Source organism: Asterias amurensis, chromosome 16 (assembly GCF_032118995.1).
Source record: "Asterias amurensis chromosome 16, ASM3211899v1".
In the NCBI taxonomy this organism is placed as follows: Eukaryota; Metazoa; Echinodermata; class Asteroidea; order Forcipulatida; family Asteriidae; genus Asterias; species Asterias amurensis.
In genome coordinates, this window is record NC_092663.1 from 4,963,875 (window position 1) to 4,981,675 (window position 17,801).

A 17,801-nucleotide genomic window follows, 5' to 3' on the forward strand; every position below is an offset into this window, starting at 1 on the left:
CAATGTCGCGAAACAATTCGCGAATATGTGCGCACACGTCTGCGAATATTATTTGCGATGTCGTGAATTTTATTGCATACCATGTTGCATACCTTTGAATAAAATGTCTAATGATCTGGGGGGTTTCTTTCCAACAGTGAGATAAGCGGTAGTCATTGCAGCAGTAGTCTTTGTTGTGAGGCAAGCGAGGCGTGTGGTCGTCCTTGGCCTGGTGCCAAGTTCCTGGGTATACAATGCTTTACAGAGGGAGCCTGCTGTAGCGCCACAGTACTCCCTAGATCGGTAACAAATTATCCACAACTATGACATCATCCTAATGGTATGCAACATGGTATGCAATAAAATTCACGACATTGCAAAACAAATCGCACTCGTGTGCGCACATATTCACGATTTGGTTCACGAAACTGCATACGTGTGCGCACATATTCACGATTTGGTTCACGAGATTGCATACGTGTGCGCACATATTCGCGATTTGTTTCACGACATTGCATACGTGTGCGCACATATTCGCGAATTGTTTCACGACATTGCATACGTGTGCGCACATATTCGCGAATTGTTTCACGATATTGTACACGTGTGCGCATATATTCGCGATTTGTTTCACGACATTGCATACGTGTGCGCACACGTTTGCGTTATGCGATGTCCCTTCGGGGCCACCATAATAAACACCCTTGCTGCACAGCTTTGCGTGATTTCAGACATACTAAAAGCAAGCCTGAAGTACGCCATTATTTGACTGTGAAATTAATTCTTTCTCAAAAACTACGTTCCTTCAGAGGGAGCCGTTTCTCACTATGTTTAAACTGTCAACTGCTTTCTCCTTTGCTCGTTACAAAAAAGTTAATAAGTTTTCATGCTAACAATTATTTTGAGCAATAACCAACAGTGTCCAGTGCCTTTAAAAGACCGATTTGATGCAGCAACTCCCCACCTCAACGGTTTACATTCTAAATCCTCCCCAACGAGTGTTTGCAGACTAAGCCAGTCAAACTTGAGTTATAACATTCTTAAAGGAACACGTTGCCTTGGATCGGACGAGTTGGTCCATGAAAAGCGTTTGAAACCGTTTGTTATGAAATGTATATGGTTAGAAAGATGTTTTAAAAGTAGAATATAGTGATCCACACAAGTATCACTCAAAAGTGCACGGTTTTCATTTCACGTCGCAAACTAACACGGTCGGCCATTTATGGGAGTCAAATTGTTGACTCCCATAAATGGCCGACCGTGTTTGTCGACGAGGTAAAACTAAAACCACGCAATTTCGAGTCATATTCGTATAGATCATTGTATTCTACTTTTACACATCTTTCTAACCATACCAATTTGATAAGAACCGGTTACAGAACGCTTTTCAAAGACCAACTCGACCGATCCAAGGCAACGTGTTCCTTTAAGCGAGGCCTTGTATTGGAGTACTGTTGGGAAAACTTTCACACGTCCCCGTTATTTACAAATTGACTAATTTGACATGAGTGAATTTCCGGAGAGGGGAAGGCTAAGTTTGCTTTTTTAATCAAAAGCTGAGATGGTGTTGTGTTATCTCGACGTTTCGATCAGCTATACCTTGGGTGATGGATTGATTAGCTTCACTAACAGGTCCAGACACGAGCTTAACTTCAAACCGAACAGTTTGTCTGAAATGTTAAAGGCGGTGAAAACTATTGGTAATTACTCAAAGTAATGGTTAGCATACAATTTACAATGAAAAACTGTTGATTTGATAGTAGAACACATTGTGAGACACGGCCCTAAAAACATAGTTTTTGAGAAAGAGGTTATTTCTCACTCATCTACTAAATGACTTCACCTGAAGCGTTTTCTTAAGCATCTGAAAGCACACAAACCTGTGTAAAAAGGGTGGTTTTTCATTTCTAATTTTCTTTCAACTTCGATCTGATGGAAATACTGCTCTTTGACAATTACCAAATGTGTCATGTACCTTTAAAAGTGATGCCAGGCTATTTGATATCAACCTCCATAGTGTTAAGTTAAGTTAATATTTAGAGGACATTTGTTAAACGTGGAATGACTCAAGAGCAATTTAGTCAGCATCATGCAGTCATTTATCGTTATTCTGCAACTAGAGAGAGAGAAAAAACCTATAACTCGTTATTGGCTCTGCAATCTAGTTTCAACATCAGCTAGACGACGCGTTGTCTACTGCGATGTAATACCGATGGGTTACTATCAATATAATAACGATGTTCTAGACCTAGGGTGGGGGCAAAACACCACCAATTCTAAGATTTCATATTAATGGTATACACTTAATACATCAGCCGTCGATTTCACCAAACTCTTCCTAACTTAGGATTAATCTTAGGACTTGGGACGAGTTGAGTCCCGTATTCAAATACGTAGGAAGCATTAAACCCATCCTAAGTTAGGACGGGTTACTCGTCCTAACTCGAGTTAGGATTAATCCTAGTGTTTCGTGAAATCGGCTGCTGCAGTTTGCTTAAAGCTGGGATCGTATAAATCTGCAGACATTCTGTACTCTGCCTACATCCATTTACTACTGCGATGGCCAGGGGCAATTTCACAATGATAGACATAGCGTATTGACTAGTCTTGTTTGACTCTTTAGGAGTTAGTAAAAACGTAAGATTAGTCCTAAGTTAGGACGAGTAACTTGTCTTAACTTATTATAAGACTAGCCTTTATTCTATTTAAAGTCGACCCCTGGGAAAGTACGAATAATTGATATTATTATTTATTCGGCATTCACGCATGGCAATAAAACAATACAGAACAAGACAGTTTTCAAATGACATGTGGGCAAATACAACAGAACGAGTAACACATGCCAGGTGACAACAACATTAACCTAATAACTGTGGCCTGGGGCCTTCGTTTCATACTGGCATATAAAAAGAAACATTATTTATGTCCACGTGGCAATTTGCCTCGTTTTGTAATTTTTAACGCCAAATGGTTTAGGGTACAGGGGTCGAGGTCAAATGGACAACAACCTACAACCTATGACTAACATTTGACTGGATTATTTGATCATCAGTCTGACCTTGGTACGTCTGCTACGTTGACCATGGTTTGACCTAAACTTGGTATCTGGGACACACTGGGTCGGAATCCAATACAAAGCGCATCGGGGTTCCTACACCCCCTTAGGATCAATCAAATTGATACGTCTGGCCATATATTCATCTTTTTTTTCTATTCTATACCCTGACTTTACTCATTAGCTTGACTTAAGACAGAGCAGATTTTAACTTCGCATTGTGATCTTGGTTCAGAGGTGAAGTCTGACCCCGAAGTCAAAGGTGGTCAAAATTCAGTTTCAATAATAGAATAACAGGGTAGCGACGAGTTTTTAAACTGCCGTTTAAAACAAGCAGGGTCGTCACCGTGTGATACTAGCCCGTATCGAGCCTTTATCACCAGGTCTGACTTTATCGTCAGTCTGACTCAGATACAGAATCATCAGAGCCGGTTTTCGATTTTGAACTCCAGTTGAATCACGTTTTCAACCCCACCACTCTACATTATATTTGTTAAAATCCAATCAATATGTTAATTCTTTCAATAACCATGAACCCAGAAATAATTACCAACCAAAAATAAATGTGTATATAATACGATTGTGTGATTGGTACCAGTACATCTAGCAAAGAAAACCTTCCAGTTAAAGGGCAATTGTAATCCAGTTAATGATACTAAATCAATGGCATTGGAATGTTTTCGAAAATTGATTTCCTATTGTCTGCATTTGATTGTCTGCAAATCAATGGCATTGGAATGTTTTCGAAATTTGATTTCCTATTGTCTGCATTTGATTCCCCCCTCGAATTTGCACGTAAGCACATCCGAAATGCCTACAGCTTGTCCGCGTTCATTCCCTGTAGGTTCAATCCCTAAAGGGAATGAACGTGGACAAGCTGTTGTTTATTTATTTATTTGTTTAAACCGCCCAATGCTCAATTGAATACAAATTGAATACAAATAAAAAGCATCGTAGTTAGGGAATTTAGGTTAACTGATAGGACACGTTGGGATGCTATACACTAAAGTTGGAAGATTGCATTATGGTAAAGTTTTGACGAGTAATTTAGCAAGAACCAATCAAAAGAACAGATGAAGTGGCCAAAGAGAAAGCATAAGTGGTCTCAGAAATCTGCAATAACCTATCTTTCTGAAAGTTTATATATATACTCAGCGCCTTGACGAGCGATATATAAGACTTCGATACTACTATATTATACTATTATTATATTCAACATTTACTGTGCAGTTATGACCTAATTTTCCTTCCCTAAAGTGACAAAGAAATACGTGGAGAGCGTGAAAACACACAATTACCAATGTCTGACAATGGCTAAACAATTGTCTTCCTCAATGATCTGTGCATGACAGTGTAATTCACGTTGATGACGCCATACAGCAGCTGCTGATGTAAACAGCGAGGGGACAACGGATCCAAATACAGTGTTGTAGTTGATTATTGAGGAGCTGATAAATATGTTAACTACTGGCAGAACAGGAATTCTTTCTAAGACTTGGTCTTAGAATCGACCAGCCCACATTGATAACTTAATTCATTCGGCAATTGCTCGGAATTTTCCTTTAAGAATCCGTTGCATGGAACGAATTAGAAATCACATCAGTTTGTTTGGGATCAAGCAAAACTACAGGTTGCTAGCTTGGACGCCACACCACTTCACGAAGCACCCCCAAGCACGGTGAATGTTAGTAAATGGTTTTGATTTGTCTGGTATTCAAGCATCAGAAGGGCTATTGACATGACGAAATGCGTGATGTAAAGACAGCTGGGAATCGCCAATCAAGTGAATCTGGGCCAGTGAGCCAACGGGCCAGGAGACGGGTGCATTGACAATCAGATCACGGCGGGGCCCAAAATGGCTCGTATAAGTTTTCGTTTCACAAGCATAGACAGTTTTGATGTACCGGTGATTCAAGTGTATTTTATAACAAGTTTACGAGCAACAACGGGTACTTCAACCGGGTACTAATTTGTATAACTGTACATGTTTCAAGAGAATGAGCAAGTACCCGATGTATAAAGTCTACCCCGGTGGCAAAGTCTCTTCAAACACGAAGCGATGCTCAGTGAGTCCTGCTTGCAAACAGTCTGGGCCCAATTTCATAGAGCTGCTAAGCACACAAATTTGCTAAGCATGACATTCATTCCTTGATAAAAACAGGATTACAAACAAAAATTCCATTTGCTGCAATATCTTGTTACTGGTATTCAGCTGTTGTTTGCCTATCATAAAAATCGCGTGGAAATTTGGTTGGTAATCCTGTTTTTATTAAGGAAGAAATGTCATGCTAAGCAAATTTTTGTGCTTAGCAGCTCTATGAAATTGGGCCCTGGTGTTTAAACAATAACTGTAGCGTTCGGCACCATTATCCGTTTTTTTTTTTTTTTTAGAGCCACCACTCCTCCACCATTGACATCATTCTCGTTATGTAGGGTGGTTCATTGTTAAAAAGTAAAAAAACATACTTTTACGAAAACTTCATGGGTTTGTACCCATACACAAATACATGTTGGTAAAACAATGTATACTCAGAAGCTACTTTTCAGAGTCAATTGGAAGAAAAAAACCTAGCCCTTAGTCGGGTTCATAAAGTCTATTCCAAGACTTTCGCCATACGAGAGCAAATTTCCCACAACTATGTCATTTAGATTAAGCTCAATCGGAAAATATTAGTAAACTAACGAATATGAGAGTGACATAAGTATGTAAACGTTTAAAAACAGACTTTCGGCTATCAAAAATCTACAACAATCGAGATCTCTACGATCACAAACTGTATAGTCAAACTATTTGACTTCACTCAGGGCTCACTCATTTTTATAGGCAATACTGTTGAACGCTTTCCAAGACTGTACTTGGCCCCTATCAATGTCGGTCATTGACCAGAAGGGGTTAGAGCGTCGACAAATCAAAGAAAATGTATGTTATGAAGATTTACGAGGGTGACATAATGACTAATATGCACTTTAGAGCAAGGAACAGTTTGTTCCCTCGACGCCGACGTGCGGCAGTGCATGCCGGCCACACGATTAAATCAGTGTGTGACCGGTAACCAGTCTTGTGTAGACATCCCATTGTCAAAGTTGTTAAAAATGGTAATCTAGTGAAAACATTAAAGAAAACAAATTCCCCTACAGACAAGGTATTAAAGGCGACATACACTATACAAAAAAAACTATCGGGCCAGAGTTGGTCCAGCTAAAACAGCAACAACAACAACAACAACAACATTAAAATTGTGACATTGAAAAAGAGTTGACGTTCCACAATGATTCATCGACTCCTAAATGCAACATAGTTTTCCTTGGTGCTATAACTTTATACCTGACCGGACATTCCCCTAATGATAAAGTGTATTTATATCCATGAATCATAAGCAACATATTAAAGGTAATGTCGACTATATTGTAACAAAATAATGTTTACCTCAAGGAAGAAAAAAAATCACTACAGCGGGACTTGAAACTGTGACCCCTACCAATTGAGCCAACTGGTACTTGTGTTTGTTTTCTCTCCGCTGGACAGTGCCTTTCATAAGTGTTATACCCTCATTCAGTTTGGGGATTAAAATAATAGTAAGTCACAATTTTTGGTCCTACAATGGAGGAAAAGGTCCTTGCATACATGCTCAAAATAATGACACACAGACAGCAACATTCTGAACAGTTTAGCAGAATGTAATTGCCGTCTGGGTTGATCATTCATTGAACAGACTGATATCGTATGGTATCAAGGAGGTGAGGTTACTATTTGTTTATGATTCTTAAAACACTTTTAACTATATCGAAAGCTGTGGTAAACTTCTTACCAAAAATTAAACTGACGTTATTTTTTAGAGAGATAATACCAAAAGTATTATACCTCCGCTTTAAATCAAAAATACACTGTATCCGATTATATATGATCCCGGTTTGTAGGCTAAGATCTAGTCACGTTACTTACTTATAGTTCCTTTAATCCAGGACATTGACTCACATCTGTCAAGGCGTGCTGGATTGATGATAACCTAGTTTTTATTTGGGTGAATGTCGGACACAACAAGGAAGGGGAATACACCTAGGCATCCGCCTAACCCTGATGGGGATGGGACCTTTCATTGTAAAGAGGTGATAAGGAAACATCGTCAGAATACGAAAAAGTGTTCTACCGGTCTTTTTAACGAAACATCCGTAATCAGAGATCAGTGTTGGTGTTTCATTACATAGTGTGGTACATCCAAAGATATCTTGTTATTTTGAGGGTGGAAGACTCGAACATTGATTTATTTACTGTCATCACAGACCATTATACACTACATGGGGTGTTCAAATAACACCACTTTCTATCATTGGTGTTATTTGAACACATTGTGATGCCTATTCTCTATTGGGTTTCGATATGTGTCAACACCCATTGTGTTAACTTCCCTACTAAAGCAGTGTATTGACAACTACCCCATGCTCTTAAGGCAACTTTTAAAAAAGTGACCAGAGCACAGTCGTGGTAGATCAAACATCAACTACATTACTAATTATCGATTTAAACACTTCGGGAAGGAAAACATTATTAACGGAAAACCTACTTTTGTTCCAAAGCATGGTGATGTAGTCATATATAGGACTAGGCATCACTACAAACACAAATGTCTTATTTTGTGAGGGTGGCTTCGTTTCGAATCTAGACGAGTCATATCGAACAATAAAATATAACGTGTCTTCTAAAATTGGCTTATACTTCAAATGGTAGTCCTACAACAAGATTATGTTAAGTGCATTTTGCTTGAAGGTTGTTTTTATGTTAATCTAGAAGAGTTATATCGAACTCATAACTTTTCTTCTCGAAATGGCCTTCATCCAGAAAGATAAAGCCCTTCCAAAAGATTATATTCAAGTGAATTATTTCGTGAAGCTTACTTCTTTTTTTTTCTTCTTATCATAGGATCATATTGAACTCAAAAGGTGCATGAAACCTAAACAGATTGACTCTCGAGTAAGCATGTTTCAAAGATAGATACATGCTAAGCCTACTTGAACTTAGCAGTGCATACAATGCAAACAAGCAACTATACTCGTTTTTCGTAGAATATAAATTAAAAAACGGTCAGATATTCGAAACCAACAGTGCACTAAAACACAAACAGCAATAGACACATCGATGATATAATTTGAGCATGCAAACAATGTGAAGGATGATCTACAGCAACATGGTCAATATGTTATGAATAAAACAAACAAAAGTGTTGATTATTAATATCCTCGACCCTCAGAAATAAATAATTACTTTTTATGAAACAAAACAAGCGGGCTTATAAAACTGTTTGATTACAGTTGTCTCGTATAAATGCCGTTATGTAGGTAATAAACAAATTGAGACGACAGGGCACATAAAATTATTTAAAAAAACTACCACAATATTCATACTGTATATTTCTGTAGATAACAACGGTGAACTTTGTCTAGTGACCCATGGTTAAAATATTACCACGAGGGTGATGCGATACCATGGCGAGGAGTTTCCAAAAGGGACCAGACTATTAACAAATTAACAGCATGTGTCTGGTATAGGCTATTGTTAGATTTCATCGCATGGTTTATTAATAGGCCTTACTACGGAGCTCCATGGCCTTACCAATTTAACAATGAGCTGCGCCTATAAATAGCCCATATGACCTCTGTTTACAATAAGTGTGACCTTGTACTTTATTGAGCCTTTCTACCGCGCAAGATACTGCACTGGTGGTATGGGAAAGGGTTAATTTTGGTCACCGTTTCCAAATCAATCCAACTTTCATTGGTTACTAATAAGCAGGACAGTTCTTTTAAATACTTAGAAGTCTTCCGCATTCTGAAAATCTACTTTGCGGTGTAGTAGACTGCAAAGCGAGACAGATTGAATTTAAACAACAAATTAGCTGCGCATGGGGTTACCCAAACCAATACATGATCCAAGGCAATAGAAGTAACAACTGAAAAAGTTGTTCTATGTGCCACCTTACATCATATCAAAAGTTGATAACAATTAGACAGTGCGATCTCCATAAAATCATTTGCCGTTGAAAAAATGTGCCTGGATGAAGTTCAGGCAATATGGCTCTTTTGATATGATATCAAAGGTCACATCAGTTTCTAAATAGCTGCTGGTCAGTCATGAGTTATCATAAGTTTCGGATGTCACTCTGATAGCGGCGGCCATGACCTTACGCCGGTCCAGGGAAACTTTTATCAATTATTGGTCATAGAGTGAAGCTTGCGGTTGATGGCCAAATAAACAGCAGTGAATTACTCACGGATTTCGTTGTATTGAAAGTAATCAGCCCTTCAAACTATGTATTCTTAGAAGTCAACAATGCGAAAACTTTGACGTTGAAATTTACACTATGGGTGTTGCAAAGAGGCTCCAAATAATAAGGCAGCACTTTAAAGACAGTGGACACTATTGGTATTTGTCAAAGACTAGTCTTCACAATTGGTGTATCTCAACATATGCATAAAATAACAAACCTGTGAAAATTTGAGCTCAATAGGTCATCGAACTTGCGAGATAATAATGAAAGAAAAGAAAAAACACCCTTGTCACACGAAGTTGTGTGCGTTTAGACCTTAAGTTCTAAACCTGAGGTCTTGAAATCAAATTCGTGGAAAATTTCTTCTTTCTCGAAAACAACGGCACTTCAGAGGGAGCCGTTTCTCACAATGTTTTATACCATCAACCTCTCCCCCATTCCTTGTCACCAAGAAAGGTTTTATGCTAATAAATATTTTGAGTAATTACCAATAGTGTCCACTGCCTTTAATGACCAAGTAATAGATACATGCATGAGGTTTCGTCAAAACAACTACTTCATCAGAAGTAGATCAGAAGTAGTTGCAGTTTCTGAGAAAAAAAAAAACTTTATAACTAAAACATACTAAAAGACTTCGGGCCTGAAGCCTTTTTTATTTTGCATCAGCTGAAAGCAAATAATATGTGCAACAATGGAGTTTTTTTTTTTTTTTTTTTTTTTATTATTCTCTTGCAATTACGATGACCAAAATGTTCAGAGATTTGTTATTTTATGCATATGTTGGAAAACACAAAGTGAAAATACTGGTTGACAATTCAAAAAGGTGTCAAGTGCCTTTTATCTAACAATTAATACATATCTGCATGAGCTTTCGTAGCAACTTACACTTCAGAGGGAGCCGTTTTGCACAATGTTGTATAATATCAACAGCTCCCCATTGCTCGTTTCAAAAGTTTTCATTTAAGTGCTACATTTTATTTTCATATTTGCAATTACCTGACTAACGCGGCTACCCACCGCTTATTTTCCCTGAGGGTGTTGTCACATATGTTAGATACCCAAGAGACTGGGAATCAAAATTAACATTACAGGCTGTACAAATAACACAAACGTAATTGTGTTCGCATTAACTAGATCTTACCACCACATGTTGTAAATTTTGACTATTTTAATTTATATAAATATTAAATCATAAGTGTTCAAAACAATCGACACAAGAATGTTCATACAGCACAAGTCACGGTTTTGACCAAAAGCAAACTCACATGCAGTGTATACAACATGACAAATATAATAGGTACAGAACATACACAACTTAGGTACTACACACTGTTAAAATAGTATTGAAGGGGACCAGACTATAGTTTAAGATTTGGCCATTTATTTGTCCAAACAGCTTTATGCCGTGCATTCCAAATTGTGGAGCTTAACAGCAGGGAAATCTGACAATAATATCCTTTCTCATGTTTTGGAATTGCCTTTTAGGTCTAGGAAAACTGACTGTGACATGGTGTCAATTATAACAGCCCGGTTTTGGCATTGTAACTGCCACTGGGTACGCCAAAATATGGGCACTACAGATTGAATCATCTATCATTCACAGTGTGACTGGTAAAGCAGACATGTTAACTCGTCCCTCGTGGGAACAGTGCGACGTTGACCTTACCCAGTTTAGTTCCTGTCAATGTGAACGGTTAATCTTTAAAGGAACTGTTTACGATTGGTAATTGGAACCCATTGTTTGTTTCAATCATAGTTGTAAATAATAATTCCACAAAACTAGCACGCGAAAGGTGGTTTTAAAATAAGTGCCGAAACTGGAGCAGTAAGCCACGAAGGTTCTGCGTATGAATACGCAATTTCTGAGTAACGTCGCTGGCAGTAGGCCAAGCTGATTAATGGGGACGCAAAATATCCAATATCTAAAAAGCATCATCGATATGTTTAATGTTCAATATTAAACTAACTTTGCTTTCTTGTCCCTTGCTGTTATTTACTGCTTACATATTCCACGACATACAACAATTATCAATATCGACTTTGAACTTTATTCCATGTGCGTTATTAATTTGTTTATTTGTTGACTCGAATACCATACTATCGTCGAAACAGTCAAGCGATTGATACAGGCACGATTGTAATTCCTTACCGGAAAAAAAAAGGGCACTATCTATCACAATAGGCCTGAAGAAATAGTACCAGACTGATGGTGTGTATTATAATATGCTATCTTCTTAAGAAGTGTAAACTGACCGTGTCAGTATTAAAACCTACGAACACTGGATTAACGCGCTTGGGGTTGGTTCAAAACCCACTCTAGTAAAGTTGTCCTTGCTCAAATCATTTAAATTTACCCAGTCAGTTTCTTTTGTAGTAGATAGCTTTAACAACACCTGGCAAACACATGTACATAGCATGACCACTTGATTTTCGTAAACAACTCGCAACATTTTGCATGCAGGCTCATGGTTATTTCTATTTTTATTTATATATTTTTGTTCCAATGTACTTTCCACTTAAAAGCTTATTTCATTTTTGCTTCAACCTTTCTTGCATATTACAATATTTGACAAAATTAGTACGCATACAAATACTCATCGAGTATGTTTATGCGTATACTATTATCGCTGTTTTTTATATGATTTATACATTTATTTATGTTTATTTTTTTTTAAATTTATATAGTAGAGCAAGCTAGAGAGAAGAGCCTCTAGGCAGGAACTGTGTTTCTGTAAGGCAATCCTTCGGGCTCCGTCTGTATCTTTTTGTCTGTATTTCATTTGCTCATTGCTGTTTGTTACTTATGTTTTTACCTAACCAATGTGCAATGTTGTACTTTGTATCTAACCGTTAAATGAAATAAATATACAATAAAAACAAACAAACCTAGAAAAAATTAGATGTGATGAATTAACGGAAACAAAGTGAAATTATCTTTCCTGCGTCCGTTGTAAAACCAAATTATGTGATAGTATGTGATTTACACTGAGATATTTGTCCCTAAAAAATATAAAAAATATACAGACACAATTTTTTTTATGAAAATATGGAAAAAATGCTCTGAAACTACGGCAATATATTGGAGAAAACAAAACAAATTTCTTTTAAAATTTCCTGTGAACGGTTGTCGACTAAGTACTGAGGGTATGTGATTTACATTGTAACCATTTTGTACCTGATAAATGCAGTTACATGTCGGTATTTGATGGAGCCGCACTCGTTATGTGAGTAATAAAAGATCACACTGGTACTTCACAAACATGACTTCACTTTATAACATGCACTTGAGGTTATCCCTAGAATATACGTTGGTTCCAGGCACGGTATGTATAGTTTGAGGACCGAATACCCCATGAGCAGCTGGAAACGGTAATGTTGCGTACAATATTAAAGTGGTCTTCTTTATTAATTGTCCATTATTAAAAGCCACAAACATGCCCTTGCTATATTTTAACTCCAACTAAACACAACGTGTGTTTTTCGCTGCGCTTTTTTCTTGAACCGCTGTAAAAATGTGCTAAAACAAATTTAAAACTAGTGCGCCCTTCACATTCGTGCTGTTCGAAACAGAAACGCAACAACGGATCTGCAAAAGGTGGAATGAGTGGTTTCTATACATACGTTTAAAGGCATGGACACCTTCGGTAATTTTTATATTGGCCACTCTCACTTGGTGTAGCCAAACATGATGCAAACATGAACAAATCTGTGAACATGATGACTCAAGAGAAGTTGCAAGAGAGTCATGACAGAAATAACACCATTTGGTGCACAAGGTGGGTGTGTGCTTTCAGATGCAAAATAAAAGCCATCAGGCCTGAAGTATTTGGATATTTAGTTGAGAAATTACCTTTTTCTCAAAACCTACGTTACATCAGAGAGAGCCGTTTCTCACAATATGTTTCACTACCAACAGCTCCCCGTTGCTCGTTACCGAGTATAGGTTTTTATGCTAACAATTATTTTAAGGAACTACCAACCATGGTGTCCAGTGCCTTTAAGAAAACAAATCAAATTAATTGTGGACTTACCAACGAATAGGTTGTTCTGGCAATCCAGACGGTTAGAACGTGCGTTGCCATCCTTTACAAATGTTCAGTCCTTCCACAAGTGCAATTTCAATGTTCAATAACGCTATACCTTCTCAAGGTACGAACTTTCACGATGATTTGGAGCAAATTTTCAACATCATACCAGGCGCAAACTAAACATGAACAACCTGCTGGTCATTCGTTGAACAATGTGTGTTCCATTGGCAGACGCCAGCTCAGCTGATCCAGTGCACTTGATGACCTCAGTGATTGGTACAAAATAGTCTACAGTAATTCCAAACCGAGTGATCACAGTTGTTCTTTTTTAGAAAATGCGAATTCTAGCTAGTAGTCCCCGGTACTGGAATAATCCAATTGGACGCAGCAGTTAAAAAGAGCGTGGTATACACACCCGTTGACTGCCACGGACTGAAGTAGAACGAACCACGGGGCTGCGATAAAGACTATTCACTTCATTAAAGTTCAGCAGTCACACTTCCCTTGTGTGTATACCTGTAGTTGTTGTGCAGTGGCCTTGGCCCGATCAGGACAGTCCTGCGGTTGGCTATAACTGTCCAATAAACCGATTAACACATCAATATGACAGTAAGAGTGTGAAAGTAACTGTTGCACCAGGCATGTCACTCTCTAAAGTGGTTCAACTCTCTCCAGTACACAGACCACAACACAAGGCTCGGGGACGTTGGTCACATGTGAGCTGCAAGAAACAAAACCACGTTTACAGGTCATATTTTGTCATATCAGTTACATTTTTAATCAACTGGAGATAGTAATGCAGTATCAACAACCATAAATTATAATATAAAAACACGAAGACATTAGCACATGCTGGATCGTAAAATAAATTGCGACGGACTGCATAGTAATACTAAATTTACATTATTAATTTCAGAACGCCGAGTACCGTCTTGCTTGAAATTTCGTATACGTGTATTTTTCCGTGCTAATAACTACGAACGTTTGTTATGCCTTTCTTACAAGTTCAAGGGGTCTCAAAGATAATACATTTGATTATCTAATAACATGTTTTAGCTTTATAAATGAGTGAAGGAATTGCATAACTGTTTTTTGTTATATATTTTAATTATTTGTGTTATGGGTCTAAAAGATAATACATTTGATTATCTAATAACATCGTTTAGCTTTATAAATGAGTGAAGGAGTTGCATAATTGTTTTTTGTTATTTATTTTAATTATTGGTATTATGGGTCTCTTATCTAATCACTCGTTTTAGCTTTACAAAATGCGAAAAGGAAATGTATCATTGTTTTGCGTTGTTTGTTAATTATTCGTATTATTGTTTTTGTTCATGCTAACGAGCTACTTAACCTGTATGGGATGTATGTCATGGAAGGGGGGGGGTGTGTGGGGGGGGGATCATTTAGTAATCAAAGTCGTCTCCTTTCATGAGACCATGAGACCCAAAAGTTCACAATAGCAATAACAGTGTAGGGACACGAAGATGTACCGAACCCAGACAAGCACACTCGAAGCTGTAAAACAGATTCTCCTACATGATGATGCTAGTTTTTTTTTTTTTTTTTTCTTGTTTTTTTTTTTCCTTCAATGTGCACTTAAACTTCATAAAATACGTTGCTGGCCTAGAGTTCTGGGCGAAAAACAACTAACCAAACTGTACAGGCCAGTGCGGTCGAAGTCCTACCAGCTTGTACACCAGCCCCCAGCCCCCCCCCCCCCCCCCCCCCCCCCCCCACCCTCCATCCCTTACCGCAAAAAGAACGAGGTCTGATTCCGATCACAATAGTTGATGTCCCCAAAATATTGACGATTATTCATTCAGTCGATGTGGCATTATACAATTCATGACCACCTCGATCGAGGGGGTCGAATTGAGATCGAGGGGGTCAATTGAATTTGGATTCAAGGCCGTCTATATGCCGGTGCGCAGGTCTGGTGCCTAGAGCGACAATGTGCTGCCAGATGGTTCTCTGTTGCACTCCCTTGTTATGCGAAACATACTCGGTGCAGTTACGGTTTGAAAGCGCCGCTGGAACATGTTTAAAGCAAAATTACTTGTTACAGAATGACAGACGGTTCTTGAAAAGCATGCATTTTGAAGATGATCGCGTTTTTTCCAAGATATCATCGAAAATTAAAGTATCAAACATGTTGAGATACGTTCCCTTCCAAGTATAATGTAGTTTTAGAGAAAAGCTCAACCAAAAGCTTAATGTTAGAACAGTGTCAGACATGCCGTTCAATCCTTATTTTGTTGCAACTTCGACGACAAAAATGAGCCTAAAGGTTTGCTAATGTTTGCATGCGTTAAATGAAACACCACGTGAGTTTATACTGGACTTTGACAGTTACCAAAAGTATACATTGCTTTAAAGCCGTTGGACGTTTTCGGTAAACGGTATTGTCTAAGGCCCACACTTCGTGTATTACAACTTATTATAAAATAACAAACCTGTGAAAATTTAGGCTCAATCGGGCATCGGAGTCGGGAGAAAAAAACGGGAAAACCCACCCTTGTTTCCGCACGTTTCCCCGTGTAATAACATGTGTTCAAAATAAATTCGTAATTCTCGCTATCGAAAATTGATATTGATTTAATGTTTTCTCAAAAAGTAAAGCATTTCATGGAATAATATTTCAAGAGAAGTCTTTCACCATTTCACCATTTTTTTATGTACAGAAAGTGTATAATGGCTTTAACAGATTTTGTAAGACTGCTTGAGCTCAGACACATGTTGTTTTGAAAGCAAGGCTGCATACCATCCACGTCCCGTTTGATCATGGTTTGGTGAACCATCGGGTACAGAACCCCAATTCCCCACTGGGATGCCGGGAGCAAGTGCAGCGACCCTGAACTTCAGCATTAGATTATACCACATGTTGTCCATGTCACCAAAACAACCCTGAGCTAAAAATAACCAGCATGTCGTTCTTGCTAGAGTATGACAACGAGGGTGTGGAACACTGAAGGGGACAGACGGTTGTCTTGTTCTTAAAATCCTTATGTTTTTATGCAATGTGTTGAAATCAGTTTTCTCCCAGGGGAGGTGCATGTGGATTCCTGCAGTTCAAACATAATCAGTATTGGAAGCTTATACATTAGCAGGAGGGTCTTGGCAGCAATTCATTGTCAACGTCCAGTATAACCTCGGACCCATGACTTTTGCAATTCTAGAGCTGTGTCATGCCAACTAGACCACGAGATTTTCATGTAAGAGGCAGCTCTAATCCTATAATATCATAGCACCTGGTACAAAAATTAATATTATATCCAATATCATCGATTCAAATTTTACATCTCCTAAAACATACTAATGTCGTAGCCCAAAATCGCCCAAGTCCACGGCACCGTCCCTATAACTGTGGATAAAAAACTCAAACTTAAACTTACTTGGTGTATGGTAGACATTATTTACAACCAAAGTTCCTGGATAGAGCTGATTTGGTCCTTGATCCTTCGTCAATGCATCCTGTTGGGTAATGATAACGGATGTTCAATTATATTAATAGAACAGTTGGTGCTTTGCCCTCAATTGCTTCGACCGAGAACAATCATGAACCAAAATAGAGTCATGTATTTTTGAAGGTCATCATGACTATATCAGCCGAGGACTATAAATAAATGTTCCTTTCTATTTTTGTGTCTGTTTGTTTTCAAGTGGTCTACTACTTTGTGATAGTTTGTAATTCATGGGGTTAACTTTAAAGGGTATATACAACATAATGTGTTTTGTTCTTAAAACGAACAATCCGTACTTAGAATGCACAGTATGAAAAGCGTTACTGACAGTAACGCTATCAGATTAAATGTTTGACATAACCAGTGTTGTGCTTCATCATCAATTATATTTCTTCAATTTGTTGAAAACAAACATCAAGTAAAACACATTTTATTCTTCAATTCATTGTTCAAAATTAAATTTCGCTTTTTAGTTGAACAATTTGAACACTTGAACGCGACAAGCGTAAATTAACAACCTAATGCCCAGCGTATTTTGGCTAATTTGGACAGGGCGATAGCAACATGCAACGATGGTTTACAATCAAGTAAATGGTTCCCCGGGGCGCATCGCCCATGTTCCCCGGAGTCAAATACACGCGTTGCGGTAGCACATTACGTGATTAGTTCTCGACCAAATAACATGATAATTATGTTATCTTGGTACAGCAAACAGTTTTTGCTAATGAGCTATGATGGTTTTCCTTCCATAGTTTGCATGCAGTCACTCACATGCACATTGTGTTAAAGGTAAGGTGTAAGTTTAGTGGAAACACTCTTAAAATTAATGGCAAAAAAAAAAAAAAAAAAACATTTCTGGAAGTCTACAACAAGTGCAAATTTATTTATTTTTTGAGAAACATTTCACTTCGAGGTATCATGGCTACCGTACACAAAAATATCATATCTTATCCCCCCTCCCCTCATTGTTTTTATTATCTGAGAAGTGTTCTGGCAGTTACGCTTCTCAGGT

The 17,801-nt window shown here is 38.0% G+C and overlaps 1 protein-coding gene across 1 annotated transcript in view; it reads right to left on the bottom strand.

Moving 5' to 3' along the window:
* LOC139948997 (uncharacterized) overlaps positions 1 to 14,010 on the bottom strand; it is a 121,337-nt gene extending 107,327 nt beyond the window's left edge. Inside the window, exon 1 of the mRNA XM_071947383.1 lies at positions 13,329 to 14,010. Within this exon, the coding sequence (XP_071803484.1) occupies positions 13,329 to 13,379 (51 nt within the window). The 5' untranslated portion in view covers positions 13,380 to 14,010. The remainder of the gene's footprint in view (positions 1 to 13,328) is intronic.
* Positions 14,011 to 17,801: the final 3,791 nt, after the last annotated feature.